Source organism: Ictalurus punctatus, chromosome 3 (genome assembly GCF_001660625.3).
Source record: "Ictalurus punctatus breed USDA103 chromosome 3, Coco_2.0, whole genome shotgun sequence".
Lineage (NCBI taxonomy): Eukaryota > Metazoa > Chordata > Actinopteri > Siluriformes > Ictaluridae > Ictalurus > Ictalurus punctatus.
Window position 1 is genome coordinate 122,501 of NC_030418.2, and position 27,500 is coordinate 150,000.

General features: G+C 43.6%; 3 protein-coding genes across 6 annotated transcripts in view; 2 read left to right on the forward strand and 1 right to left on the reverse strand.

Annotated features, from left to right (window-relative positions):
- The window catches only part of kif15 (kinesin family member 15), a 14,628-nt gene extending 11,884 nt beyond the window's left edge, over window positions 1-2,744 (forward strand). The window contains exons 29-35 of the mRNA XM_053679183.1: window positions 1-52; window positions 215-318; window positions 573-636; window positions 747-784; window positions 1,015-1,138; window positions 1,382-1,513; window positions 2,013-2,744. The exon at window positions 1-52 is cut by the window's left edge and continues 113 nt beyond it. Coding sequence (XP_053535158.1) covers window positions 1-52; window positions 215-318; window positions 573-636; window positions 747-784; window positions 1,015-1,138; window positions 1,382-1,513; window positions 2,013-2,048 — 550 coding nt within the window. The 3' untranslated portion in view covers window positions 2,049-2,744. The remainder of the gene's footprint in view (window positions 53-214; window positions 319-572; window positions 637-746; window positions 785-1,014; window positions 1,139-1,381; window positions 1,514-2,012) is intronic.
- Window positions 2,745-3,533: 789 nt separating this feature from the next.
- Window positions 3,534-17,295, forward strand: tdrd9 (tudor domain containing 9). Of its 2 annotated transcripts, none has more exons than XM_053679184.1 (36): window positions 3,534-3,635; window positions 3,712-3,858; window positions 4,924-4,997; window positions 5,191-5,264; window positions 5,431-5,652; window positions 5,936-6,058; window positions 6,156-6,236; window positions 6,374-6,538; window positions 7,950-8,053; window positions 8,499-8,618; window positions 9,343-9,427; window positions 9,615-9,672; window positions 9,838-9,942; window positions 10,134-10,231; window positions 10,412-10,543; window positions 10,977-11,136; window positions 11,715-11,778; window positions 11,897-11,960; window positions 12,123-12,167; window positions 12,459-12,512; window positions 12,598-12,714; window positions 13,002-13,109; window positions 13,219-13,319; window positions 13,408-13,581; window positions 13,967-14,078; window positions 14,200-14,418; window positions 14,537-14,626; window positions 14,760-15,017; window positions 15,272-15,439; window positions 15,547-15,617; window positions 15,695-15,804; window positions 15,999-16,095; window positions 16,225-16,363; window positions 16,515-16,633; window positions 16,908-16,980; window positions 17,109-17,295. In XM_053679184.1, the coding sequence occupies exons 2-36, from the start codon at window positions 3,722-3,724 to the stop codon at window positions 17,205-17,207; spliced, it is 4,020 nt and encodes a 1,339-aa protein (XP_053535159.1). In that variant the 5' UTR covers window positions 3,534-3,635; window positions 3,712-3,721; the 3' UTR covers window positions 17,208-17,295. The 2 variants fall into 2 exon arrangements, with proteins under 2 accessions (XP_053535159.1, XP_053535160.1); XM_053679185.1 differs by having other exon boundaries at window positions 15,275-15,439.
- Window positions 17,296-20,176: 2,881 nt separating this feature from the next.
- rtn1a (reticulon 1a) overlaps window positions 20,177-27,500 on the reverse strand; it is a 20,397-nt gene continuing 13,073 nt past the window's right edge. For all 3 annotated transcript variants that reach the window (XM_017463526.3, XM_053679186.1, XM_017463527.3), the window contains 6 exons: window positions 24,775-24,982; window positions 23,838-23,976; window positions 22,741-22,810; window positions 22,420-22,466; window positions 21,759-21,817; window positions 20,177-21,600 (listed from right to left, as the gene is read on the reverse strand). In XM_017463526.3, coding sequence (XP_017319015.2) covers window positions 21,558-21,600; window positions 21,759-21,817; window positions 22,420-22,466; window positions 22,741-22,810; window positions 23,838-23,976; window positions 24,775-24,982 — 566 coding nt within the window. In that variant the 3' untranslated portion in view covers window positions 20,177-21,557. The remainder of the gene's footprint in view (window positions 21,601-21,758; window positions 21,818-22,419; window positions 22,467-22,740; window positions 22,811-23,837; window positions 23,977-24,774; window positions 24,983-27,500) is intronic.

Genomic DNA, 27,500 nt, shown 5'->3' on the forward strand with positions numbered 1-27,500 from the left:
CGAACTCAACGCCGAGCGCACGGCCAAGAACGACGAGATCCAGAGACTCAAGGTACACACACACACACACACACCATAATGAGACACATGACGAGGTGGTCTAGAGTTTGTAGTCAGAAAACAAAACATCTGTCCCAATTATTATTTTCAATCTTTATAGTAATGTGTGTGTGTGTGTGTGTGTGTGTGTGTGTGTGCGTGTGTGTGTTTCCAGGCTCAGCTCAATGAAAAGGAGAATATGCGTTTGGAGATCCAGACTCTACTGGAGCAGTTCTATAACGCACAGAACCAAGAATCACAGAACGGCAACACCACCGAGTGAGACACGGGATTTATCATGACGAATAAACCAGTCCATTTAAAACACATTCAAAAACATTTTCATATCTGTCTGTCTATCTCTCTATTGCTCTATCTATCACTAACAGAACATTTGTACATTTCAAATACTTAATAATTTTTTGTTTTTATTTTTTTAAACATTCTATTATTTATTTTTTTTATGTAACATTGTTGGCATGTTTAACTCTGGTTTGTGCTGTAGTTAACGTGTGTGTGTGTGTGTGTTGTAGGAACCTGAAAGATGTGATCCACCAGTCTGTGCTGCGAGACCTACGTGAGGAGAGGAGTGTGAAGGTGATGATCACAACATCCTCAAACTGCAGGACTGTGTGTTTGTGTGTGTGTGTGTGTGTGTGTGTGTGTGTGTGTGAAATCTAAACCTCTGGGTTTTTTCTGTCTTTCAGAACACACTGATGATGCAGCTCACTGAAGCTCAGAAGAGGTAAGAAGTAAAATCTCAAACACACACACACACACACACACACACACACACACACACACTCAATCAAACCAGCGTATGGCCAATTTGTCTGAAGTCTGATTGTGTGTGTGTGTGTGTGTGTGTGTGTGTGTGTGTGTGTGTGTGTGTGTGTGTGTGTGTGTGTGTGTGTGTGTGTGTGTGTGTGTGTGTGTGTGTGTGTGTGTGTGTGTGTGTGTGTGTGTGTGTATCAGTCTGCAGCACCAGGAGGTCACTCTGACCCAGTCTCAGACCTGCATCCAGGAGCTGACCACTGAACTCAGGAACCGCTGTCTGGAGCTGCGAGACCTTCAGGAGAAAGACAACGAGCTCCTGCAGGTGTTCACGTTCACGCACTGTCACTAAGATAGCCTCGTACAGGTCACATGACATCTGCTTGTGGAATTAACGTTTGGCTGTTCAGCCCTGCAAGCTCCACCCACCGTTCTTCCTGAACCGTCGTGGTTCCTCCACAGGAAACTCTGAGTTTCTGAATAAGTCACGCGTTGTTTTGAAATGTTTCTGTAACCCACCCGTGTGTTAGCCACATGTTAACCGTGCCCCGCTGTTTTATTGTGACAGGAAGTGGAGGTGTTGAGGAAGCAGGTGGAGCACCTGGCTGAGGAGAATGGCAAACTTCTGGGCCACCAGAACCACAAGCAGAAGATCGAATACATGGTCAGGCTGAAGAAGGAGATCACCAAACTCCAGGAGGTCAGAGTTTGCCCGGACATCTTTTTAAATCCGTCAATCCGTCACCCACACGTCATTCTGGGGGAAGAAGAGGAGGAAGCTGGACAGATAAATTTATTTATTTAAGAAAAGAGAAACAACAGAACTGATTTAAAATAAAAATAGAAAATGATCTAATGTAAGGTTCTGATCCGGTTCGCTTTCAGCAGGAAGGCTGTTGCTCTTTCTCTTCTATTAGTCCATTTGTCGAGTCTGAATCGGTTTGATTGTTTGATTCGTTTCGAGACGATTCGGAGTCAAATAATTTTCTAATGAGAGTCACACACTTCCAAATGAACTAGACTGCGATGAGTATTTGACTGATTTGTTTTGATTTGATTCTCACTAGAAAGTGATTTGACTCTGAATCAACTCGAAATGAATCAGTCAAACTGATTCAGACTCAATAAAAGGACTATGAGATGTGATTAAGACATATATTCCGATGTTTTGCTTTACAATTCGTCTGTGTTTGTTTCAGGAGAACGAGAAACTCAGACACAAGAGTACATCCTGACCATTGGTACTGTGTACGCAACATCATCAACATACACACACGTCTCCATGCTGGACATCTCAGGAGCTTTCACACACGGTGCTAGGAATATCCCGGGACAGGGAAACGCACCTCCTAAGTGAGCGAGTTTAGCGTCAGCCGGTGAAATTTGCTGTAGCGTGAACGCTTCGCCTCCGTACTCTTCACTCTCCGTCAGGTTCACTGTAATTAGACATCAAATGTACATAATGTTTATTTTTCATACATTTAGGATTTAATGGGGTTTTTTGACTCTTCGAGGAACAGAAATGATCTTTTGAGGCAGCTTCTTCATCACTACCTGCTCCGTTTGACTCAAAAACATAACGACCGATTTCAAAAAGTCACTTTTTTCAGTTCAAAAAGAACTGTTTTCAGTTCATGTGATTTTACTGTTGAATTTAAACAGGAAATGTGAAATATTTTTGTTCCTTTATGTTTCCTCTACTGTCTTTTTGCTGTGATCTTGAACAGTTATAATTTTAATTATTTTTTTAAAATAAATTATCATTCTATTTCTTTCTCACTTTCCTTGTCCTAATTGTCCTGTATCTGTTAAATCTGTTTCATCTGTGCTCTTTCTGTCTGTATGAACACTTGTAGAAAGGACATGTAGTCCATATTTTCAAATATTTTTATTCATGATTTTGAATTTAAATAAACAAGGACATTCTTTAATTCTGTATTTTGTCATTTAATTCTCATTAGAAATCGGAAGATCAGATTAAAGCCACGGCTTCTTTACATGCCGGAGCTGTCAAACATTCAATAAACCAGTCAATAGATCAGCTGAATAAATGTAGATTTTTTTATTGATGGTAATGCAAGATTATTTATTCAAGGATACTGATGGATTTCTAACGACGTCTGAAGATTTTTATTGATCTCGGACAGAATCATTCAGTTAAATATTTTAAAAAACAACAACTTGATAAAGAGTTGATTAAATAAATGTAGTGTAATGTACTGAGTCAAATATGAAAACTACAAATAAATAAAATCTATTTATATCTGTGTATAATTAAAAACTTCACTTAATACAAGAAATTCATATCCTAAATATTGCAAGTGATTCATCGTTTTATTCACCTGTTTAAGTATTACTTTCTAAATAAACAAATGAATGTTCTGGATTCATGAGGAACGTTTACATTTTGTGTCCAAACTCAAAAGTTTAAACAAAGTGTATATTTATGATGATAAAGCACAAAGAACGTGAAACCTCAACACGACTACAATCATCGATGAATATTAATTTTAAATAATTAAATTGAACAAGAGTAAGATAAAGTATTATTTTGAATTAAAATTGAATTAGAAAGGAGCAGTTTTAAAGTCGATTAGATTTAAAATAATGATGATAAAGCTGATTTTTTTATGTATTTAAGAAGAAGAGAATAATGAAGCTTTTTATGAAATGATTTTTGGGTTTATTTTATTTTATTTTCTCCCTCACAGATTCAAATTTACGTCAACGTCCGTTACGTTGGTGACGTCACCGCGAGCGCGAGAAGTCGAAGCGAGGAGCAGAAAGCGTCAGTGTCAGTTCTGGCCCGTTTGGACCCAATAGTGAGTTTATTCCGTTCTGTGTTGTGTAGTACCGTGTGTATGTGTGTAGTTAACGGTGTTAACACCTGTGTTTCAGGTGTATCAGTATGAAGCAGGCGGTGACGGCGGAACAGATCGCTGAGTGGTTCACTCTCGGAGCTCACTTCACGAATGTCCGAATCACCGAAGAACCGACCCAAGACCGACCAAACTCACACCCGCACGGACAAGAAGAGGAGAAGAAGTGAGAAATAACATTTTATAACTTTTTTTTATTCACTTCTCTGGTTCAATATTAATGTTAACATTATACAAAGATGCTAGCGGTGCTAGCTTTTGAGGAGGCAGTCCAGTCCACGCATGCGCAGTGTAATTAATGAGCAAGCTAATCGAAATGAGATTAGCAATCTGTCGATATTATTTTTTTTATTCTATTTAAAACGATGAATTCACTCTGTCAGTAACTGCCCAGTCTGAGAATACTGCATGATTAATTTTATAAGTGGACGTGGCCGAACGACATTTAGCTTCACTGGCTAATTAGAGCTTCTTTTACTAGTTTTAAGGCTGAGTCATCCGGCTTCGCGCATGCGCAGCGTGGGTTTAGGCGCTATAGTAATTAGGATAGTTTAGGTTATTTGCATAATCAGCTAGTAAGACTAGTACTATTATTTACAATCGGTGTGTTGTTTTTTTAAAGAAAATATTTATTTTAGATGCCATACAGTAACTTTAATTCTAATCTAATAGTTAATTCAATATAAAAAATGAATAATACTAATATACTAATACATTTAACTAAACATTGAATTTAAAGAATCATTTCTTGTTTAACGTCAAGTTAGGTACTGCATCATATTAGAATTAAATGTAATCTATTAAAAGTGAACATTAATTCAATATATGTTTTTTATTTTCTTTAAAAACGACTGGAAAATGCAAATGAGGCAAAAGTTTAAGCAGAAACTTTTTAGTTTCATCCAAAAACTGATCACAGCATTGTTGCTCTGAATTATTTATAGTAAAAACACCTGATTACACCTGTGACAAGTGCATATATCACATAAAATGTCTATCGAGAGGCATTCGATTTTGGAAAAGATGTAAGGGGGAGGAAGTCGGAGTGTATTTAAATAAATAAATAAATATAATTTCTTTAGATTTGTCAGTGTATTTTGTGAAGCGATGTGGAATTGTGCTGACGTTCCTGAGTGAGTGTGAAATGCAGACAATACGAATGCGTTGTGATTTCATTTAAACTTAAAAACTTTGATTTAAAACTCTGAGTGTGTGTGTGTGTGTGTTCGAGTCCCGGACCCAGAAGCCCAGAGAAGGACGGATCAGAGGGAGGAGCCAGGAGAAAGAGGTCCGACCTCCTCACCGGTGAGACACATTGAGATTTTACACACACACATCTGTGTTGGTTGTGTAACAGGAAATCACACTGTTTCATAGTTACACAGCTTCTGATTATGCGTATAAAAGCTTGTTTCCAAAATAAACGTTTAACAGATTTAACACAATGCTTTGCGCTGAGTACTTGATGTGACCTCTGACCTTTGAGCTTGAATCCTAGGCACTGGGGTCACCCCCCCTCCTCTCTCCAGCTATGAGTATCCCACACTCCCCATCACCAAGAACAGGCAGGAGGTGTGTGTGTGTGTGTATATATATATATATATATAATATACAAATACAAACACAAACTTAGATGTACACACACCTGAATATGAATGACTGTGAACATCACATCAAGTGGAGGAGTGTGTGTGTGTATGTATGTATGTATGTATGTATGTATGTATAATGTATATAGCTAATCTCCCTGATCGAGAGTAACTCTGTGGTGATAATCCGGGGGGCAACGGGCAGTGGGAAGACCACCCAGCTCCCCCAGTTCATTCTGGATTACTACATGGAGAAGGGCGCCCCCTGCAGCGTGGTGGTCACACAGCCACGCAAGATAGGAGCCAGTAGCATCGCACGCTGGGTCGCCCAACAGCGCAGGTGTACCCTCGGCAGCCTGGTGGGGTATCAGGTACACACACACACACAGTATCACCTCACACTCTTTTACTTCTCTTCCTCTACTTCTCATTTTATTCCTGTTTTCTTTTTTTCCCTTTTCAGCTTCTTTTCCCATCTAATCCTAATTTCTTTCTCTCCCCTCGCCGCTTTTCCTCTCTCTTCTCTTGTTTTCTTCTCATTTTCCCCCTCTCTTACCCCGTTCACCCTTCCCCCTCCGTCTCTCATCCCATTTCCTCTCCTCATAAGACCTTGTCTTTTCGTGTGTGTGTGTGTGTGTGTGTGTGTGTGTGTAGGTGGGGTTGGAGAAGATGGCCACAGAACACACTCGGCTGATCTATATGACCACAGGAGTGCTGCTGCAGAAACTGGTGGGAGCCAAGAGCCTCATCGAGTTTACACACGTGTTTATAGACGAGGTAACACACATGCGTGTCCATGTGCGCGCACACACACACACACACACACACACACACACACACACACAAAGTAGTCATGATGGTGTGTGTGTTTCAGGTGCATGAGCGGACAGAGGAGCTGGACTTCCTTTTGCTGGTGGTCAGAAAACTGCTGCACTCCAACTCCCGCTTTGTTAAGGTGCTCTCTCTCTCTCTCTCTCTCTCTCTCTCTCTCTCTCACACACACACACACACACACACACACACACACACACACACACACACACACCTAGGCTAACAGGTGATCACATCTCTCTCTCTCTCTCTCCCCTACAGGTGATCCTGATGTCAGCTACAATTAACTGTGCAGAGTTTGCAGAATACTTCGGTACTCCAATCAGAAACCAGATGAACCCGGCTTATGTATTTGAGGTGGAGGGAGCGCCGTACACTGTTGAGCAGTGTTACCTGGATGATCTCAAAACCATCCTGCCCTTCAACGTGAGTGACTGACGGACTGAGAGAGTGTGACGGACTGAGAGAGTGTGACGGACTGAGTGAGAGAGTGACTGAATGAGAGTGACTGAGTGAGAGTGACTGACTGTCTGCGAGTGACTGACTGTGTGCGAGTGTGACTGACTGACTGAGTGTGACGGACTGAGTGAGAGTGACTGAGTGTGAGTGAGAGAGACTGACTGAGTGAGAGAGTGTGACTGAGTGAGAGAGAGTGACTGAGTGAGAGAGTGACTGACTGAGTGAGTGAGAGACTGACTGAGAGTGTCACTGAGTCAGTTAGAGACTGAGTGAGAGAGTGTGACTGACTGAGAGAGAGTGTGACTGAGTGAGTGAGAGAGAGTGACTGACTGAGTGAGAGTGACTGAGTGAGAGTGACTGAGTGAGAGTGACTGACTGAGTGAGAGAGTGAGTGAGAGAGTGAGTGAGAGAGTGAGTGAGAGAGTGAGTGAGAGAGTGAGTGAGAGAGTGAGTGAGTGAGAGAGTGACTGAGTGAGAGTGACTGACTGACTGAGTGAGAGTGACTGAGAGTGACTGACTGACTGAGTGAGAGAGAGAGAGAGTGACTGAGTGCGAGAGAGAGTGACTGAGTGAGAGAGAGAGTTAGAGTGACTGACTGAGTGAGTGTGACGGACTGTGTGAGAGAGTGACTGAGTGAGAGTGACTGAGTGAGAGTGACTGACTGACTGAGAGAGTGTGACTAACTGAGTGAGAGAGAGAGAGACTGAGTGAGAGTGACTGACTGACTGACTGAGTGAGAGAGTGACTGACTGTGTGAGAGTGAGTGAGTGAGTGAGAGAGTGACTGAGTGAGTGAGAGAGTGACTGAGTGAGAGTGACTGACTGACTGAGTGAGAGAGAGAGAGAGTGACTGAGTGCGAGAGAGAGTGACTGAGTGAGAGAGAGAGTTAGAGTGACTGACTGAGTGAGAGTGACGGACTGTGTGAGAGAGTGACTGAGTGAGAGGGACTGACTGACTGACTGAGAGAGTGTGACTAACTGAGTGAGAGAGAGAGAGACTGAGTGAGAGTGACTGACTGACTGACTGTGTGAGAGAGTGACTGACCGTGTGAGAGAGAGTGACTGAGTCAGAGAGTGTGACTAATTGAGAGAGAGAGTGACTGAGTGAGTGAGAGAGAGAGAGTGACTGAGTGAGAGAGAGAGAGTGACTGAGTGAGAGAGAGAGGGTGACTGAGTGAGAGAGAGAGTGTGAGAGTGACTGGATGTGTAATGTTATTGTAGTGGTCTGTGCGGTGCTGTATGGTCACACCTTTACTGTTTATGTACAGAGGTGACTTTTACCTCAATAGTGGATGATAATAAACCAGATTGATTGTCAGTTTGTTTAATATGGTGTGTGTGTGTGTGTGTGTGTGTGTGTGTGTGTGTGTGTGTGTCAGGTACCCCCGGTGACCCCTGATGACCCCTACATTACAGTGGAGATGTATAATGTTGCAGTGAGTCTCATCCAGAACTTTGATGAGATGGAGACTAAAGATCAAAGGTCAGCTTTGATATATAAAAACCCACATCAGAATTCTTAATCATTCCTTTTTAAAAAGTTATTTTTGTTTATTTACTTATATTCTGTTTTATATATTCGTTTACTGACTTATATAATGACTCACTGACTTATTTACTTACTAAATCAATGACTTACTGATGCATAGTCTTATTTTACTGACCTGTTTACGATTAAGTCATTTTTAAGTTTGTTTATTTACACATCCCGATGCAGTGCACAATACTAAACTGGTAGCTGTTAGCTTCTGTTGTTTTCTGTTATTTCTTAGCTACATCGGCCTTTGCATAGTTTGAGTGCCAAACTAAATACATACTACACACAGTGAACATCTTAGCTAGTTTCAGGTAAGTGGATAGTTACTGATTTTCCTCAGCATAAGGTGTGTGTGTGTGTGTGTGTGTGTGTGTGTGTGTGTGTTGGACAGTCGTTTGGAGCAGGATGGTGGTATGTCTCTCCCAGAGAGAGGCAGCGTTTTGGTGTTTCTGCCCGGACTCGCTGAGATTCAGTACATGCAAGAAGCTCTCGCTAAACTCGTCCGTAAAAGGTCAGTGGACGCGATTTACTCAGACTCACATTCTCCAGAGTTCTAAATGTATATAATAACTAAATCATCCAGAGTGTATACATCAGATCATCAGAGGTCGGGAACCTTTACAGCTGGCAGAGCCATAAAAGGCAAAAAAGTTAACACACTTTTTGACATTTTTATATGCTTCTTATTCTTATAGTTATTATTGCATAATTATTAAAAAGTGTTAATGTAATAAAGGCCATTTAACATGTTGCCTGTCGTTGACCTAACAGCCTGCACTTCACCGGATAGGCCTGTAGGTGGCGCTTGGACTTCATTTAATTTAAACAGGTTGTCATATTTTTAAAAGCATGTAAAGTTTTAATTAAATCCATGCCCTAGCTTTCATGATACGTAATTGCCTTTACTTGTTTGTTTGTTTGTTTATTTTTTCCTGCTGTTATTGGTTCCTGACCCCTGCTTTACATGCTAGTTAATTTATCCAGATCAATCACATTTAGCTTTTTTTATGAATTATTTTCTTCTTCTTTTTGTATATTTATCTGCAGTTTCTCAATCAGAATGAGGACAGTAGATTCAGTGTGTACTGCATTATAAATCTGGACTTATTTATCCAGAGTAAAAGGAGAAATAGAGCAGATCTTGATTATTTCTTTATGACTAGATTTATTTATCCAATTATCTTCTGTGTGTGTGTGTGTGTGTGTGTGTGTGTGTGTGTGTGTGTGTGTGTTAGGTTGCAGGTGTACCCTCTCCACTCCACTGTAACTCTGGAGGAACAGAACGGGGTGTTTTTGGTTCCTGCACCAGGATATAGGAAGGTAACCTACACACATGCATGCATCTCTCTCTCTCTCTCTCTCTCTCTCTCTCTCTCTCTCTCTCTCTCTCTCTCTCTCTCTGTGTCTTTCATTCTTTCTTTGTGTTCTTGTACAATTGTGGGTTTTCTTTAAAATACAACTCGAGTTGCCTATTTAAAGGTTTTTTGTGTGTGTGATGTTTTGACAGATCATCCTGTCCACCAACATTGCAGAGAGTTCAGTCACAGTGCCTGATGTCAAATATGGTTTGTCTTTCTTACTCTGTGTGTGTGTGTGTGTGTGTGTGTGTGTGTGTGTGTGTGTGTGTGTGTGTGTGTGGGGTATATGTCTGTACACTTCCCATGAAACTAAACTTGAATTAGGCCATGTCTACTAGCAGACTTTTTAAAGTGTGTGTGTGTGTGGGACAGTGATTGACTTCTGCTTGGTGCGTCAGCTGGTATGTGACAGAGAGACGAACTACCAGTCTCTCCGTCTGACCTGGGCCTCCAAGACCAACTGTAACCAGCGGCAAGGTGAAATTAACATCCTTATTCATTACAGTCTCATTTATTCATCAACATTTACTCCTGAGGACCACTCACACCTCTCTCTCTCTCTCTCTCTCTCTCTCTCTCTCTCTCTCTCTCTCTCTCTCTCTCTCTCTCTCTCTCTCCATCTCTCTCTCTCTCTCCCCATCTCACTCCTTTTTCTCTCTCTCTCTCAGGTCGAGCGGGTCGCGTGTCTAAAGGGATTTGTTATCGCTTGGTCACTCGGGCTTTCTGGAACGGTGAAATTCCAGAGTACACCATTCCCCAGATGCTGGTGAGCGCAACACACTTGGGTCACAATGCCCGCTGCACAAAGTGTTGGCACCCCTCAATGTGGATAGGGGTACACTACTGCGCAGATACCATTCTCAGCCCAGTCTCGTTCTCTCTTGAGTGGTTTATTCTCACTTCAGCACTAACACTGGGGTGTGTGTGTGTGTGTGTGTGTACACAGCGTTCTCCTTTAGCCAACATCCTGTTAAAAGTGAAGTTGTTGGATATGGGTGACCCGCGCACTCTGCTCTCCACGGCGCTCACACCCCCAAACCTGGACCACATCGAGAGGACCATCCTGCAGCTCAAAGAGGTCAGGGGTCAAAGGTCACCTACACACTCTAACCGGCCTGTCCCAAACACTACCACACTGTACAGTGTGTCTGAGGAAGCATGTACATTACCCATAATGCACTGCATCAGTATTAACACTGAGGAATGGCTGCTAGCAGGGAGTCTGTTAGTGATATAACTGTAACGTGTGTGTATAAAGTTAACATCTGGTTTGTGGAGTTGGCGTCCCTTTTCCTCTGCTCTCTTTTAGCCAAGTGTAATAAGTGGAGTGCTAATATCGTACACTAAATGCTAATTAGCTGATTACTGAAACAGGAAATGCTCTGTAACACTGGATATTATTATAGAGCAATATATAATATGAAGTTGCGATGCTTTTAAAAAAAATTATGATGTCATCACAAATTATTCTGTAACTAGCTCTGAAATGTTTTTCGTGTGTGTGAGAGTAGATGGGAGCTCTCTCGGTGTGTAGCAGCAGTATGAAGCGGTTTGATGGTGATTTAACTTTTCTGGGTCGGGTTCTCGCTCACCTCCCCGTGGATCTGTACTTCGGGAAGCTCGTCGTTCTCGGACACGTCTTCGGCTGCCTGGAAGAGTGTATCATCATCGGTAATGCTGTGTGTGTGTGTGTGTGTGTGTGAGGTAGTTTTTAATATAATTAAATTCATGGTCAACTCTGTAATTATTGGCACTGAAGATAACAGTGGGAAAAAAAAGATGGTATAAAATAAGCATTGCACTGAGTTATTTCAAACTTCTTTTCACTTCTTACCATTTCTCAAAAAAAAAATTAAAAAACACCTGTTGAAATTGTATGTCTTTAAAAAAAAAAAGATCTAATAAATTAATTGGAACCCCTGAAGAATATCTGGAGATCCTTAAAAGAAAATGATTCATCCCACGGGGAAATCTAAACTGTAAAAAGCTTTCAAAGCCAGAACAAGTCAAATAATTATTCAGGAAATGGACTAATGATCATCCTGACTTCAGAAATGTTCAGAAGAGTCGCTCTCACCAAGCGCCAAACACTTCATACAGAGAAGTTACAGCTTTTCACAAAGAATTTTAATTGGTCTTTATATCACCCCCCTTCCCCCCTTCTCTCTCTCTTCATCTCTCTATCTCCCTCCCTCTATCTCTCTCCCTCTCTCCCTCTCTCCTTCTTTGTCTCTCTCTCTCTCTCTCAGCTGCCTCTCTCTCTCTGAAGAGTTTTTTTGCGATGCCATCCCTGCAGCAGCTTCCAGGTTACCGGTGAGTTTCACTTTTTTTATTTTTTTTTCTTCTTCTCTATGTAACGTTGTTGTTTGTGTCTAATCCTACTGTGTGTGTGTGTGTGTGCGTGTGTGTGTGTGTGTGTGTGGTCTCTCAGGAGTAAGCTGTTATTCACTCAGGGAGTGCCCAGCGACCCCATTGCCTTTGTTCATGCCTTTAAGGTACGAGTTGTTTCTCTGCAGTGTATTTATTAAATCTGTGCTTTGTGTTCCAGTGAACAGGTCAGAGTTCATCTGTGTCCCAAATATTCAGCAAGGGGAGATCAGCACTGTGTGTGTGTGTGTGTGTGTGTGTGTGTGTGTGTGTGTGTGTGTGTGTTTTAGGCCTGGTACACATCCAGAGCTAATGGAGAGTTTAGACACCCAAAGGTGAGTGTGTGTGTGTGTGCGTGCGTGTGCATGCGTGCGTGTGTGTTTGTATGCTCTTCAAATATCCAGGTGTTAGATGGTAAAGTGTGTAGTGTACAGATAGAGTGCACAATTTAAGAAATAGGAACCAGTCACATGCTAATAAGAACAGGAAGCACTGACCAAATAAGGAAATAGATTAAACCGGTACACGGCGTATGGGAGGCAGGAGATCGTGACCATTATGTTGAATTATGACGTCTTCGATTATAGAAATAAATAAATAAAGTGGTACTGATGTGTGTGTTTTAGGATGAGCTGGAGTGGGGCAAAGAGAACTGCATTCAGATCAAACGGATACGAGAGGTTACAACTCTCACTCACACACATCTATACACGCACCTCTTGACACAGATCCCTAACTATCATTTCTGGTGTGTGTGTGTTACAGGTGGCCGAGTTGTTTGAGGATCTGAAGAAGCGAGTGTCACAATTCAACATGTACATCAGTGAAACTTCCTCTCCCTCAGACTACACCAGCACGCACACACAGAAATTCATACTGCAGGTAACACACACACACACACACACACACACACACACACACACTCGCGAGCAGAACAGGTGTAGTTTAACAGCATGTGTATAAAGAGGCTTTTTTTTTCTTCAGGTCTATATATATATATATATATATATATATATATATATATATATATATAAATATAAATTAATAAATAAAATTGCAAATGCAGAGTTTAAAATTGTCACCATGACGACAAAGTCCAAGAAGTGTAATTTACTCTTGCAAAAAATAAATTCTTATTATTAAGTATCAGTGATGTTTCCGTCGTTCAGGTGGCGATTGCAGGCGCGTTTTATCCGAACTACTTCCTCCAGGGAACTGTGGACGAGGAGCTCGCTTCCAAGGAACTCTATGGAAACGACCCCAGGACCACCGTAGTGGTATTCAGTCAGCTTCCATTTAACTAGGGGATTATTATTATTATTAATAATAATAATAATAATAATAATAATATTTCTCTCTCTCTCCCTCCCTCTCTCTCTCGCTCAGGTGCGTAATCTCCCTCCGTTTGCATTCCTCTACCATAAACAGCTGCAGTCTCTCTTCAGACACTGTGGTCAAGTCAAATCCATCTCCTTTGACAACTCCAGGTGTGTGTGTGTGTGTGTGTGTGTGTGTGTGTGTTTAATTGTGATGTGATGTTTATATAAACATGTATTGTGGGTCTGTGTGTATCAGGGCCTATGTAGAGTTCTACCGCTCGTCAATGAGAGGTTCTGGCGTTCTCCCAGAGGTCTCTCTGTCTCTCCTCCTGGCGCAGCAAAGACTTCCTCTCCATCTCAACGTTTATCCTGCTGAAGAGGTGGAGACCTGGGCAGGGGGGCAGTGTATCTCGCACCTCAGATACGCACGGTACACACACTGCAACGAGCATCATCAGATGAGCCATAGTTACATTTAAAGTGAGAGTAGTCATGTGACCACATCCCCTAAACAGTGTGATGTTTAGATGATGATCTGTACATTAGTGCCGTTCTGTTATAGGCCTCTCTCTCTGTGTGTCTCTCTCTCTCTCTCTCACTGTGTGTTTGTGTGTCTCTCTCTCTCTCTGTGTCTCTCTCACTCTCTGATTGTGTGTGTGCGTGTCTCTCTCTCACTGTGTGTGTGTCTCTCTGTGTCTCTCTCTCACTGTGTGTGCGTGTGTGTCTGTCTCTCTCTCTCTCTCTCTCTCTCTCTCTCTCTCTCTCTCTCTCTCTCTCTCTCTCTCTCACTGTGTGTGTGTGTGTCTCTCTCTCAGGGTGAATGTGGATTTTCAGAATCAGTCAGTGAACCCTGTCGGAGTTCTGAGCAGCTCCATTGAGCCGGAGAATCTTCCGTCTAACCCTGTCTTCATCGTCAATATCACAGAGGTGTCTGTTCCAGCTCGTTCACTTTCAGTGCACAAATAAAAAAGCAGTGGCTCCGGTGTGTGTGTGTGTGTGTTGCACTAACAGGATTTTAATGTGTGTGTGTGTGTGTGTGTGTGTGTAGGTTATCGAAGTGGGGCATTTCTGGGGTTTCCAGGCTGATGAGGCGAGTCTGGAGAAACAGAGGAGTCTGACTGTGGCCATTAATACACGGGAGCTCCGCCCACTTCCTGTCTCACTTTATCCAAATCTTCTGTGTCTCGCCCCTTTCTCTGACAATCAAACTGAACCTGGGAACTACTACAGAGCCAAAATACTGCATGTCATGGAGAGTAATGTGGAGGTAACATCTGTACACAAACACACACACACACACACACGTACACCTACTAAAGCACCTCCGTGATGGAGAATGGAGTGGTTACAGGAAAACTGCACATTGACCATGTGTGTGTGTACAGGTGTTCTTTGTGGACTTTGGAAACACTTGCAAGGTGCCATGTAACTCTCTGAGGGAACTTCCTGCTGACCTGCAAGCTCCGCCCTTTCAGGTATTGTCTCCATGGCAACAATTTAGGCTGTAAACCTTAAACACTTCATCTCCAGCAACACGTAGTTAGTACAAAATAGTGTGTACCTGACGTGTATATACTGAGGGGGGTGTGTGTTTGTTCGTTCATTCAGGCTCAGGAGTTCAGCGTGGCGTATTTGGCACCGTCGGCACAGTCGGTGATTCTGGGCAACCAGTGGAGCAGTCGAGCTCGGAACCGCTTCATCACGCTGGTGCAGGGCCGCTCGCTCATCGTCACGCTCTACTCTATCCTGCATGCCGTTATGCGTGTCCATCTCCACGTCCCCATGGAAACGGGGGATGTCAGCGTGGCAGATTTGCTCGTGCAAGAAGGCCACGCTCGACCCGTGCCCGAGAGCCCCGAAAGCAGGGTAACCACGGAAATGACAACACGTTACTTTTTTATGAGTTAAAAGTGTGAGTTTGGCAACCTGCGTTGTAGCCAAAGCGTGTGATTTATTAGATTTATTACAGAGGAGTTATGAGTTATTAATGCTTGCTAAATGAAAGAATAATTTCAGTTAAAGTGTTCACATGTCTGTCTGTCTCTCTCTCTCTCTCTCTCTCTCTCTCTCTCTTTCTCTCTCTCTCTCTCTCTCTCTCTCTCTCTGTCTCTCTGCTGCAGCAGTCCCATGAGGTTCTGATGTCTGTGTATCAGGCCCTGAAGGATGGAACGTTCACTCCCAGCTCCACCAGTACCTCCTGGAAAATATGCAAAGCAGAAGAGAAGCAGCTCATCGACAGTCTGCTGCAGTCCTTCTCCAAATCCAGCCACAGAGTTCCCAAGTACAAGGTTCCACACCCGCAACCTTCTACAGACCCAGACACAAACACTGTTTCATTATCATCATAATCGTCATCATCATCATCATCATCATCATCACTCTTACTCCTCTGCAGGTTTTGGTTAAAGGCCCGTCTGCTCCTCATAAGGTCACGTTCCACAGCATGAGTGGCGCCCCACACTTGAGGTAACACAGACGCGCGCACACACACACACACACACACACACTTGGCCTGGGTTAATTGCTGCTGTTTGTGTTTGAAGATCAGTTACTGTCGACAAAAACAGCATTAACTCTGTGCTGGTGAACGATCATCCACACGACCTTCACCACAGAATGCTGGTGGCCGGGTCCGTCTCTCTCAGTGCCTCAGGTACCTGTCTGTCTCTGTTTACCTGTCTGTCTGTCTCACTCTCTCTGTTCACCTCTTTGTATTTAGATATTTCTGTGAAGCTGCATTATGACGATGTCCAATGTGAAAAGCACTATACAGATAAAATTCAGTTTTTATCTTTGAACAAGTCAGTGGAGGAAAAATATAAGTTTTAATTGTGTGTGTGTGTGTAGGTCTGTATATTTTGCTTAAAGAGACGACACTGATGCCTCATATCCATGGCCTTCCAGCCATCATCACTATGCTCTTCACCCCCATCATGGAGCTACGGTCTGTCTCACTGCGCCACACTCGCATGTCTCACTGCGCTCCTCTCACCTGTCATTTCATGTGCAAGAAAGTGAGTGTGTGTGTGTGTGTGTGTGTGTGTGTGTGTGTGTGTGTGTGTGTGTCCTGCAGCACTGATGAGGAGCGGACCTGCTTCACTGGAGCTCTGTGTGGTTTGGGCTCAAACTCCAGCTCCCATGAGGCCATTCTGCCGGAGCACGACATTGAGATGTCCTTCGATGTGAAGTTTGACGTTGATGACATTGCAGAGGTGATGTTCAGTGTGTGTGTGTGTGTGTGTGTGTTTGTACTCAGGTGTGTGCCAATATTCATATAGTAGGATATTCAAGTTTATATACTGAGTACCAGTAATAGTGTGTGCATAGGGGACTAATGTGTGTGCGCGTGTGCATGCGTCCCAGATAAACGCACTGAGAGGAGTCATAAACCAGTTGGTGTGTGAGGGTCCGAGCGGTCTCCTCCATCTCGCCCCCCAGAGAATCCGCTCCCTGCAGGAGGATGTTCGAGATCGGCTCATCAGGTGAGAATCGGGGCGCTGAGCTGCAGTAACTCCAGTAGGGGGCGCTGGGGTGCTGTTTTAGAGGCAGGACGAATAGAATGTGAAATTAAAACAGAATATTTATTTATTCTTTACTACGTCCAGATCATTATATCTTGTGGGATACTGAAAGTTTTCATCATTTTACTGAATAATAAGGAGAATATATTTTCATTTCTATAGAAGAAACAGACTGTGTGTGTGTGTGTGTGTGTGTGTGTGTGTGTGTGTGTGTGTGTGTGTGTTTTTTTTTCAGGCTGTTCTGTAAAACACCCCCCAGAGAGGACCAAACTCCTGTTTATTATGAGAACCCCAAAAAATGGAACCAGGTAACCATACTACTGGACACAGGCTTTGTGGAGTTTGTGTACTGTTCGGATAAAAAGTTCCATAAAAATGCATCTTAATATTTTAGAGGGTTTTTTTTTAATTATAAGTGTGTGTGTGTGTGTTTCAGGTTGACCCCTCGCAGCAGATGGAGGTTGTGCAGAGGGGTGACAGCAGAGTCAAAGGTGTTTTGTTTCAGCTGCACCCCATAACTCTGCTCAACATGTGAGAGGTGTATTTTGAGTTGTGTGTTTTGAGTTGTGTTTTGATGTTTGTTTGTGTATTTTACTGTTGAGTAAAAACACTGAAGAGTTTCATATTATTTTCTTGTTCTGTTATCATACCATTTTTATTGGAAAATCGCATTTTACATAACACCCCATCAAACAACCCCAACAAAATAATCACAGCCAAAACCAAAAGAAAGGGGGAAACAAAAAACAACAAACAAAAACAAATAAAGAAGGGAAAAAAAGGTAAGATGATTAGTATTTACCATCTACCTCTCCTCAGTCCACCACTAGGGTGCGCACACCACTGAAGTAGGTAATAAATTGTTGCCATTTTCCCAAAAATGATTCACCCCTGCCTCTGATGTTGTACTTGATTTTTTTCAAGTTTTAAAAAGAAGATTAAATCTTTAAGCCAGACTGATATAGAGGGGGTTGTGGAGAGGTCCAAGACAACAGTATTTTGCGCCGAGCAAGTAACGATGCAAAAGCCACGACACTAGCTTGTTTATGGTTCAGAGGCTGACGCTGAGATGAAACACCAAAGCTGGCACTTAAAGGACTGACATCTAGTTTGATTTTAAAAACGTCGGACATAGTTTCGAAGAAAGAGTTCCAAATGTTCTGCAGTTTGGGACGGAGTGCACACATATGACTGAGGTTACAGGGCCAAAGTTTGCATTTTTCACACGTCAGGAACATTGGGATTTATTTTAGACAGTTTACTCCTAGAGAGGAGAGCTCTATGGCAAAAAGTAAAGGAGACAGAGCACATCCCTGGTGCGTACCCCGTGACAAAGAAAATAGTCAGATTTAGCATCTTGAGCAAGGCCCTTAACCCTCTCTGCTCCAGGGGGCGCTGTATCACAGCTGACCCCAACTTCCTCACATGCTGGGGTATGTGAAGAAAAGAATTTCACTGTGCTGTAATGTAACTGTGCTCAATAAAGACTCGTTATCATTATATAATAAATGGATCCATGATATCCGTCCGTCCCCAAAGCCGAACCTCTAGCACTATAAAAAGATATTCCCATTCTGTCCTGTGAAACGCCTTTCTGCGTCCAGGGAGACGACCACTTCAGAGGAGTAGAGTACGAATATTAGAAAAGGAATGCTGTCCTTTTATAAATCCGGTTTGCTCCTCTGAAATAATGCAAGGAAGAACCCCCTCTAAACGAGAGGCCAAAAGTTTGGCTAAAACCTTGACCTGAAGTTTGAGGAGGCTAATAGGTCTGTACGAATGACATGACGTCGGGTCCTTCCCATCTTTAAGCGATAGAGTTATAGATGCTTGTCTCAATGTTTGTGGCAGTGTACCTAGCTCTAAAGATTCCTCGAATACAGCCAGAAGTATTGGGGAAATTAATTAAAATTCAGAAGGAAACCCGTCCGGGCCAGGTGATTTCTTAGATTGCAATGAATTGATTGAGTTCGTGATCTCATCTAAGGTTGTCAAGTTCAGACGCCAATAGAGGGTCAACTCCGGGAAAATCAGTATTTAAGAAAATGGTCCATGTTAGCTGAATTGTCAGGAGCTCCAGCTGCGTATAAAGATGAGTAAAATCTTTTTAAAGTAATACGCACCGTGAAATTCTTTTCTTCGCTTACCCCAGCCTGTCAGGAGGTTGGGGTCAGAGCGCAGGGTCAGCCATGATACAGCGCCCCCTGGAGCAGAGAGGGTTAAGGCTCAAGGGACCAACAGTGGCAGCTTGGCAGTGCTGGAACATCCAGAACTTGTAAACCGTACCTATTCTTGTTGTGTGAAGTCACTCCCGACGAGCATAAAAGGTGCCACAGTGACCATGCATCTCAGGCAACCTAGAGATTCACATGGAAACTGATATAGTTGTCCACACCCGTGTAGCTTTACCGTCACGTGACGGGTATTAATAAATTGGTTAACTGTTATGTAGACAGATTAAGATGGAGGAAACCGTTCATTAAACCATCGTTACGCTTTTTGGGGACAGTGGAATTGAAGCGTCTCATCACCGAGGTCTATCCGAAGGCGAGCAGGGTATCTGAGAGAAGACCGCACATTTCTCTCACGCAGGCTGTTCCTCACCGCAGCGAAGGCCGCCCTCCTCTTAGCGACGCTGGAGCTGAAGTCAGGAAAGATGAAGACCTCACGGCCCTGATGGAAAAGTTGATTCCAATTCGTCGAACAACTTTTTCTCTGGTGAAAGAAGTGAAACCGCACAATCATCACTCTGGACCTCTGCTTCCCCCGCTCCTCCTCCGAGGGCGCGGGGCCAATACGGTACGCTCTATCCAGCAATGGAGCGGTTGGGAAGATTTCCGATCCGAGCACATCCTGGAAGAGTTTTGACATAAACGTTACCGGATCGCTCCCTTCTTCTCGTTCCGGAATACCGATGACCAGGAGGTTGCAGCGCCGCGAGCGGGACTCCAGGTCCTCCACTTCATCCGTGAGTTGTTTGTTAGCCGAAGTTAGCTTCAGCACCGTCTGTTCCAGTGCTACAATGCGGTCACTGTAATCGTTCAGGTGCTGGTCACGCTCGTCAATACGCCGTCCTTGTGATTCAATGCACGATTTAAAACTCTCAAAAGACGCAACGACTGGGGCCAGAGCAGAGTCAGTAGCTGCTTTCACCTGTACATGTGAGAGTTTTGTGTTATGATGTTTGTTTGTTTGTTTGTTTGTTTATTTGCTGATTTTACTGTAGAGTAACAGCACTGAAGAGATTCATATTATTTTCTTATGTTGGACTGCAGTTGTTACTCCTGTCCACTAGATGGCCACACGTGTTTACGGCGCTCAGTAAATAGCATTTACTCTGTTTAAAGCACTTAACTCTTTCACAAAAACACACTGTTTATTCATTTGAACATTACGGTTGTTTGTTTATTTTAATCTAGCGGCGGCGTCCGTCTGTCCTGCACAAACACAGTCGGGTGGGCGTGGCCTATTTTTGTAAATCAATCATTGCACACACGTGTAACACACGTTTTACATTACAGCACATTTATTTATTTTGTTCATCAATTAAATACGTGAGAGCAAACAGTTACAGAGTCCACGCTGAGCTCAAACCACCGACACTGAACTGAACACGCTCATGACTTTACAAAAGCAGAATTACACTTAACACACTTTCATATTCCTGTGTTCAACACACACACACACACACACACACACACACACACACACACACACACACACAGGAGAAAATCATTCACAATATATTCATATTAATACGTGTGTGTGTAAGCAGTGATGTAACGGCGACTGAGCAGGAGTGTGTGTGTGTGTGTGTGTGTGTGTGTGTGTGTGAGAGATGTTCTTACAGTTAGATTGAAGCAGTGCAGAATGAAAGCACAGAAAGAAAGTGATATTTTAATAATATTTACTAAAGACTGACATGCATGCGTTTTAATCCGAAGTTAAATGAGAGAAAAAGCGCGTGTCCTTCACCTCCACTGGCAGCCTGAGAGATTTTAATGGTGACGTTATTAATGATTCAGTGTGTGTCCCAGGTGTCAGATGTTTGTTTGTTTGTTTGTTTGCTGATTTTACTGTAGAGTAACAGCACTGAAGAGATTCATATTATTTTCTTATGTTGGACTGCAGTTGTTACTCCTGTCCACTAGATGGCCAGGAGAACACGTTCGGGTGGGCGTGGCCTTTTTTTGTAAATGATCAAATCTGTAAATCCGTGCAGCGCATACGGTAGTGGCGTCGTGATGAATGACTTCGTATCGTATGAGAAACTTGTTTTGGCAGGGTTTAATTTGATTAATATTCATTACTGTGTGCTTTTTCAATTCTTTTGAAATGTATTTTTATAGGCGTGTCGATCATCACCCCGAATCATATCATGACGATTACCGATTTGAGGCTGTTGGTTGGCTAACATGCGGTCCAATCAGAGCAGCTAGAGCTAATCATGTGATCATGTTTGATTAAGATATACAACATGGAGATATTATCATAAATTCCCGATACAGCGTCATCATAATCCTGATGCTTTGTGATCGCACACACCTACAGACGCGGGCTCCTCTTTAAAACACCCTCGTCGACTTCGCTTTACCGTGTGTGCGGGGAGTGTGTATCACACGGAGGACTGTGCACGCAGCGGGAACTGTGTAGCGCAGATGATTTCCTCCGAGGGTTACACACTACGTGCTCCCGTCAGGTCAAAAACCCAAACCCAAATTTGTGCTCCTGAAGGCCGCAGCGATGTCAGCTTGATGACTGTAGGTTACGAGCGAGTGAAGGGGAAGTAGAAGTCGAGGAGGGCGTGTTAAACAGGATTGGGACGCAGCCTTGCTGTAATCGTTACTGGCTTTGCAGTGTTAAGTGGCTTTTAGATGGAGGGATTTTATTCACCCTTCCTCTTCGCTCCTGGAACCTTCTCCCGCAACCTGTGTGATTAAAAACAACACACACACACACACACACACACACACACACACACACACACACACACACACACACACACACACGTCTCAGCTGAGGAATTACATCAGGCTCGAGTTTCTCACTTTAAAGTGTTTGTGTCTGCGGTTCTGTTATTACTCACTTCGTCATTACAGAGTTCACCTGCGTTCTCACAAGTCCCAGATACTGATCTATCTGTTTCTGTAGGGAGAGAGAGAGAGACACAAGGGGAGAGACAGCCACAGACCGAGATATGAGAGAGAGATGGACAGATGGACCGATGGAGAGCACCAAGGAGGGAGACCGGCACAGAGCCAAAGAAAGGCACAAACAGAGAGAGAGAGAGAGACAGACAGATGATCAGCGAGAGAGAGGGAGTAACAGAGAGAGAGAGGTAGAGAGAGAGCCAGATGATCAGCGAGAGAGAGGGAGTAACAGAGAGAGAGAGACAGATGATCAGCGAGAGAGAGGGAGTAACAGAGAGAGAGAGACAGATGATCAGCGAGAGAGGGAGTAACAGAGAGAGAGAGACAGATGATCAGCGAGAGAGGGAGTAACAGAGAGAGAGAGACAGATGATCAGCGAGAGAGAGGGACAGAGAGAGAGAGGTAGAGAGAGAGACAGATGATCAGCGAGAGAGAGGGAGAGTAACAGAGAGAGCGACAGCTTTAATATGAATGTAGTGTTCGCTCTGTATGTTTAGAGTAAACGCTGTAGTAATAAAGTTAAAACAGAGTTCATCCTCCTTTCATCTCGTGATGAAGTGAGACACAGGACACTGCAGCGCTTCAATCACAGCCTACCTGGTATTTCTCATACACCAGCGGCACGGTGAACACACACACCACAGCTGGAGACACAGAGAAACACATTCACTTAAAAGTCATCAGAATGTGTTTTCTAGATCAGGTGTGTGTGTGTGTGTGTGTGTGTGTGTGTGTGTGTGTGTTAGTTAATCATTGACCTGTGATGATAAACACCCCACTCTGTGTGCTTATATGATATAAATGTGTTCAATGAGTTTCTATAGTAACGGCTCAGAACGTTCTGGAACGTGTGTAATGTGTAAAGGTGCAGAGTGTGTGTGTGTGTGTGTGTGTGTGTGTGTGTGTGTGTGTTCTTACCCAAAAGGAGTAGAGTGAGGCCGTTAAACAGAGCGCCGACGTACGTCAGTAACCACATCAACACTGCAAACTACACACACACACACACACACACACACACCTGTAAGTTTTTTCCTCCTGCGTCAGTGTGACACGGCGGTAGGATTACAGACATCAGTGTTTTTTACATACGACGATCATCAGCACGATATCAGTAGGCCGTGTTTATGAAACAACGTGAGGGAATTGTTCTGTTGTGTTTTTAAATAATATCAAAGCGCGGGTGTTTTGGGAGAGCGCGGCGCTCCTGCTGGTTTCGGGGAAGCGGTGGCCCGTGTGTAACGGATGAGGCGGTAGTAGTGATAGGAGAAACAACTTTTCTAAGCTTCCAATCAAATGAAACAAATCCTTCACTGAATGATTCACTGTCGCAAAGCGCTCGAAACCCCATGCGCTGGCGCCCCCTGCTGGTCAACACTGTGTAAATGTATCGAGATCTGGGCCCAAACATCATGGCACCTTTTATTGTTTTGCAAATTTTCAAAATGTTCCTAAAACAATCGACCTTGGTCTTTTTTCCCCACCCATTTTACAATATTTCAAATGACAAACTGTCCACTTTCTCCGCCAACTCAATCACCCACAACATCTGGCCTTGGCTTGTTTGTTTGTTTGTTTGTTTTATAGTAATCTGGCGGGATTTCAGGTCAGGTGAGTAACTACGCATGCTCAAGTGAGCACTGATCATGGATCAGTACAAACACACTTGATTCTTTCCGGTTTTATTAACATACACACATAAAACTGACCTGAAATCAGTTCAACCCATAGTAGATGCTGGTTTATGGGTTCCCTGTGAGACCAACGCCCCCTAGTGCCAACCATCGGTGTTTTAAAACAGTAACGACGTAACGATGCCTCGTTTGCTGAAATCACGTGACTTGCCCAATTTGATACACGATTCGGAACAACAGATTTCATGAAGCAGTGTTTCAAATGCGGCCATCGCTAGGCGTTAGTACTACCTCCTCCAGTGCTGTAGCGAAAATACGGATCATACCGACATGGACGATGATCACTCAAGGTGGGAGGTTGATCAGGTCATGTGACCCGCGTACCTTTAACGTGTCGACGAGGTCCTGGACGAGGAAAAGCCTACGCAGCTCCTTCAGTGTGTAATTCACATAGAGCTGCACTTTCTCCACGTATTTACTGATCTGCTCCGGGGAGAGAGCGATCTCCTTCTCCAGATAGGCCCTGACACACACACACACACACACACACACACACACACACACACACACACACACAGACGGGTCACTGAGTGTACATCCATTAAATCACATCAACGCGGGGCCTCTGCAGGATCAGTAACGCTCTGAGATCAGTGCTGCGTTTCCAGGATGCGAGTAAACCACTGTACCGCCCTCACGTCCCCGTGTACTACACGCTTGTGTTTAATAATCCGTGCACTGTTCTGTTCTGGGTTCACCTGGAAGTCACATGACTTCATTTGTCCTGGACCTGAGTGTGTGAGGATCAGGTTTGGATTCGGCTGCAGGTACGAGGTCGCAGGGAATCCGAGGCGTGCTGATATTCAGCTCATATATTCAGTTCTGTAATCAAGACCTTAACATTTCAGATCCGATACGCCGCAATATTCTGCTCATTTTCACTCCCTCAACGAAAGCAGTCCCCGAATAATGCACAGCTGGATGGATAGACAGAGAGGGTTGTGTGTTGCCATGGTAACACACCGATGGCCTGCGTGAAGTGTAGAAATGGTTTTGGCGTAATGAACTGGTGCTAGAATTGTGATCGCTGTATATATCGCCTCTATATACGTCAATAGCCTGTCTTAACATGGGGTTTGGGGCTTGCTCGGGAGTCATTTGAGAAAGAGTCGACTCATGAACTGAAAGAGTCGACTCATGAACTGATTCAGTAAGAAGAGATAGAAATGCCCATACGCGTAACACGTTTTGTCAGAAACGTTTTCGGCATTAACACAGCGCACACACACACACACACACACACACACACACGATTGCTCACTTGAAGGGGTGTCCATCGTCGGTCTTCTGCACGGCCTGCAGCACGGACTTGTACACTCTGAAGCTGATGGTGGTGGAGAGCGCGGCGAGGGCGAGGTAGGCGATCACGCTCACCACGCTGAACTGAGTCAGAGAGAAGAGCAGCAACAACACGCTGCTGAACAACACGGCCGTCTGTTTCACGTCCCGCCAGCGCAGCAACTCCACCACTGTCTCACACACACACACACACACACACACACACACACGTGTGTTAATAGGACACAATGCTCTGGAACCATGATGCAAACAGACTGAAAGTGTGTGAGAACATCATGTCTGATTTGTGCGTTTGCTTTAATGATTATATTTCATTCTGTACAGTTCTGTACACAATAGTGGGCGGAGCCAATGCTAATTAGATTCATGTGATTTAGGACCTGCAGGTCCATTCCAGAACACGTTTAATAACGAGCCAACATGTTCCTGTGATGTGAGGTTAAAAATATTTTATTTATTATTAGTGTTTCTCAAACAGTAAAAGTGGCACAAAGTGATAAACATGGGCCGCAGGTCCAAGCGGCTGACACCTGATTCTTTTGGGGGGTTTTACGTTTATGGTTATGAACACACACACACACACACACACACACACACACACACACACACACACACACACGTTGTATTGCGATGTCGTATTTTAAACGCTTTGTCTTGCTGCCTTTAATCAGCATTCTGTTGGCTTTTATATTTTTACTGAAGGATGTATTAACGGATATAATGACAGTTCTTTATTTTTAATCGGCCCTCCTTCATCTTTCATAAGATACCTTCAGCCATGTGGTTAACACTAACAGCTGGCAGTATCTCTCTCACACACACACACACACACACACACACACACACACACACACACACACAGGGGGTTGGCAAGGACATTTGCGAAATGTTATCAAGTGTGTTTTTATAAAGGCTTAAAGTGACCAGCTTAAGCAATTGACTTTGGGGGGGGAGGTGGAGGGGGAAAGAAATCTCTCTCTCTCTCACACACACACACACACACACACACACACACACACACACACACACACACACATTCCAGCTCAGCTGAAACACGTCTCCTGTCCAGTGTTTTTTTTTTCAGTGTTTTTTAGACTTCAGATAAACAGAATAAATCTGTCCAGTTACAGTAGTATAATGAACACTAATGAGGCTAATATAGCTAACTGCTAATGTACACCGATGACTAGCATCATGCTAACACACCCCAAAATGTGTCAAGATTTTCACCTCAAACAGATTTTATGTAAAAACAAAATAAATAAAAAATTTTTAATAAAAACGGATAAAAGTGCAGTGCGTAGCTGAAAACTGCAGCGGCGGCCATCTTGAAAAACCAGACATCGCGTGATTTAATTGTAAACATTTATTGTTTGTGGTGAACGTAGGGCGTGCAGTTAGCATGCTAATCCGTGTAAGTTTCCAGTACTTTACTTGTTACCTCCTACGTTAGCCAGATAGATTTAGTACAAAAACAAAAGAAGCAAAATCTGAGTAAAAAGAAATATCCTGTCTGAGCAGCCAGACACGAGGATCCTGATGAGCATTGTGTTAGCGTGTTCTAAGCTTATTACTAGCAAAAGAAAGCATCCATACGTATCAGGTTTAATGCTAACGCTAATCTTTATGCTCTTAAGCATGAGCTAAGCTGACAACTGTAAAAAAAAAAAAAAATACAAGCGGCGCTAGTGCTATTGCGCGATCAGAGACAGGTGAGGTTTACGGCGACGTCGTGTCTGATCGATCCAGGTGTTCACTCGCACACGTTGCCATGAGGACCGGCACAAGATCCTGCTGCCGTGGCGACAGTTTCAGTCAGCATCAGTGATGAAAAGAGAGACAGAGAGAGAGAGAAAGCGCTCGAGTCTCCTGAGCAATTCTCCCTCCTGTCCCCGCAGTGCTAATTTTAGCTGAAGAAATGTCGGCCATCTTACATTACGCTCGATACTGCGTCAACCCTTTAAAGCCTGAGAACAGAGATGAGGTTCAAACGCACTCCGTTTAATTCGTGAGGTGTTCTTAAAAACCTTTTTTATTAAACACTTATACGACATGAATATTTCCATCGCTGATAAGGTGTGTGAGAAAACCGTATTTATTTCACATAAATGCTGCTTATTGCGGTTAAAATCACGAGAACTCTGTCGCTGGGCAACTGGGAAACAACACACGCTAGCTAACGAATGAGGAATGAGGCTAGCGATTTAGAGAGTTAGAATGAGGCTGTTTTATGGTCTGCGTACGGATAGAACGACACCGTGATCACGGAAATGAGTGGAAACGATCAGACACGTCAACATTTACCTCAGATATATATCGATCGATTACTGAGACTCGACTCACGGCTGCGACGGCACCGTTTACGCTAAGCGTCAGCTGCTAAACCTCGAGGTGTAGATTCTGACGCCGTGATCTTTTCGTAAACGTGGCGGAACAGTATTTTATTTGAATGTATGTTTTTTGCCCCTTAACCTTTAACAAGCGGGACTGGATAAATACGCTACGGTGCGGTTTAATAACGTTTCTGCTCGTCAGGTCATTAGCGTTGGCTGTCGTTCGCTAATCCGGGATGAATCACGTTTGTAGATATAAAGGACAAGCTGAAAGTCAAACGTGGTGTACTGTATGTAGCGCACTTCGACAGAGGGATGGATTAGCATGGCAGGGACCGATTAAACATTACACTAG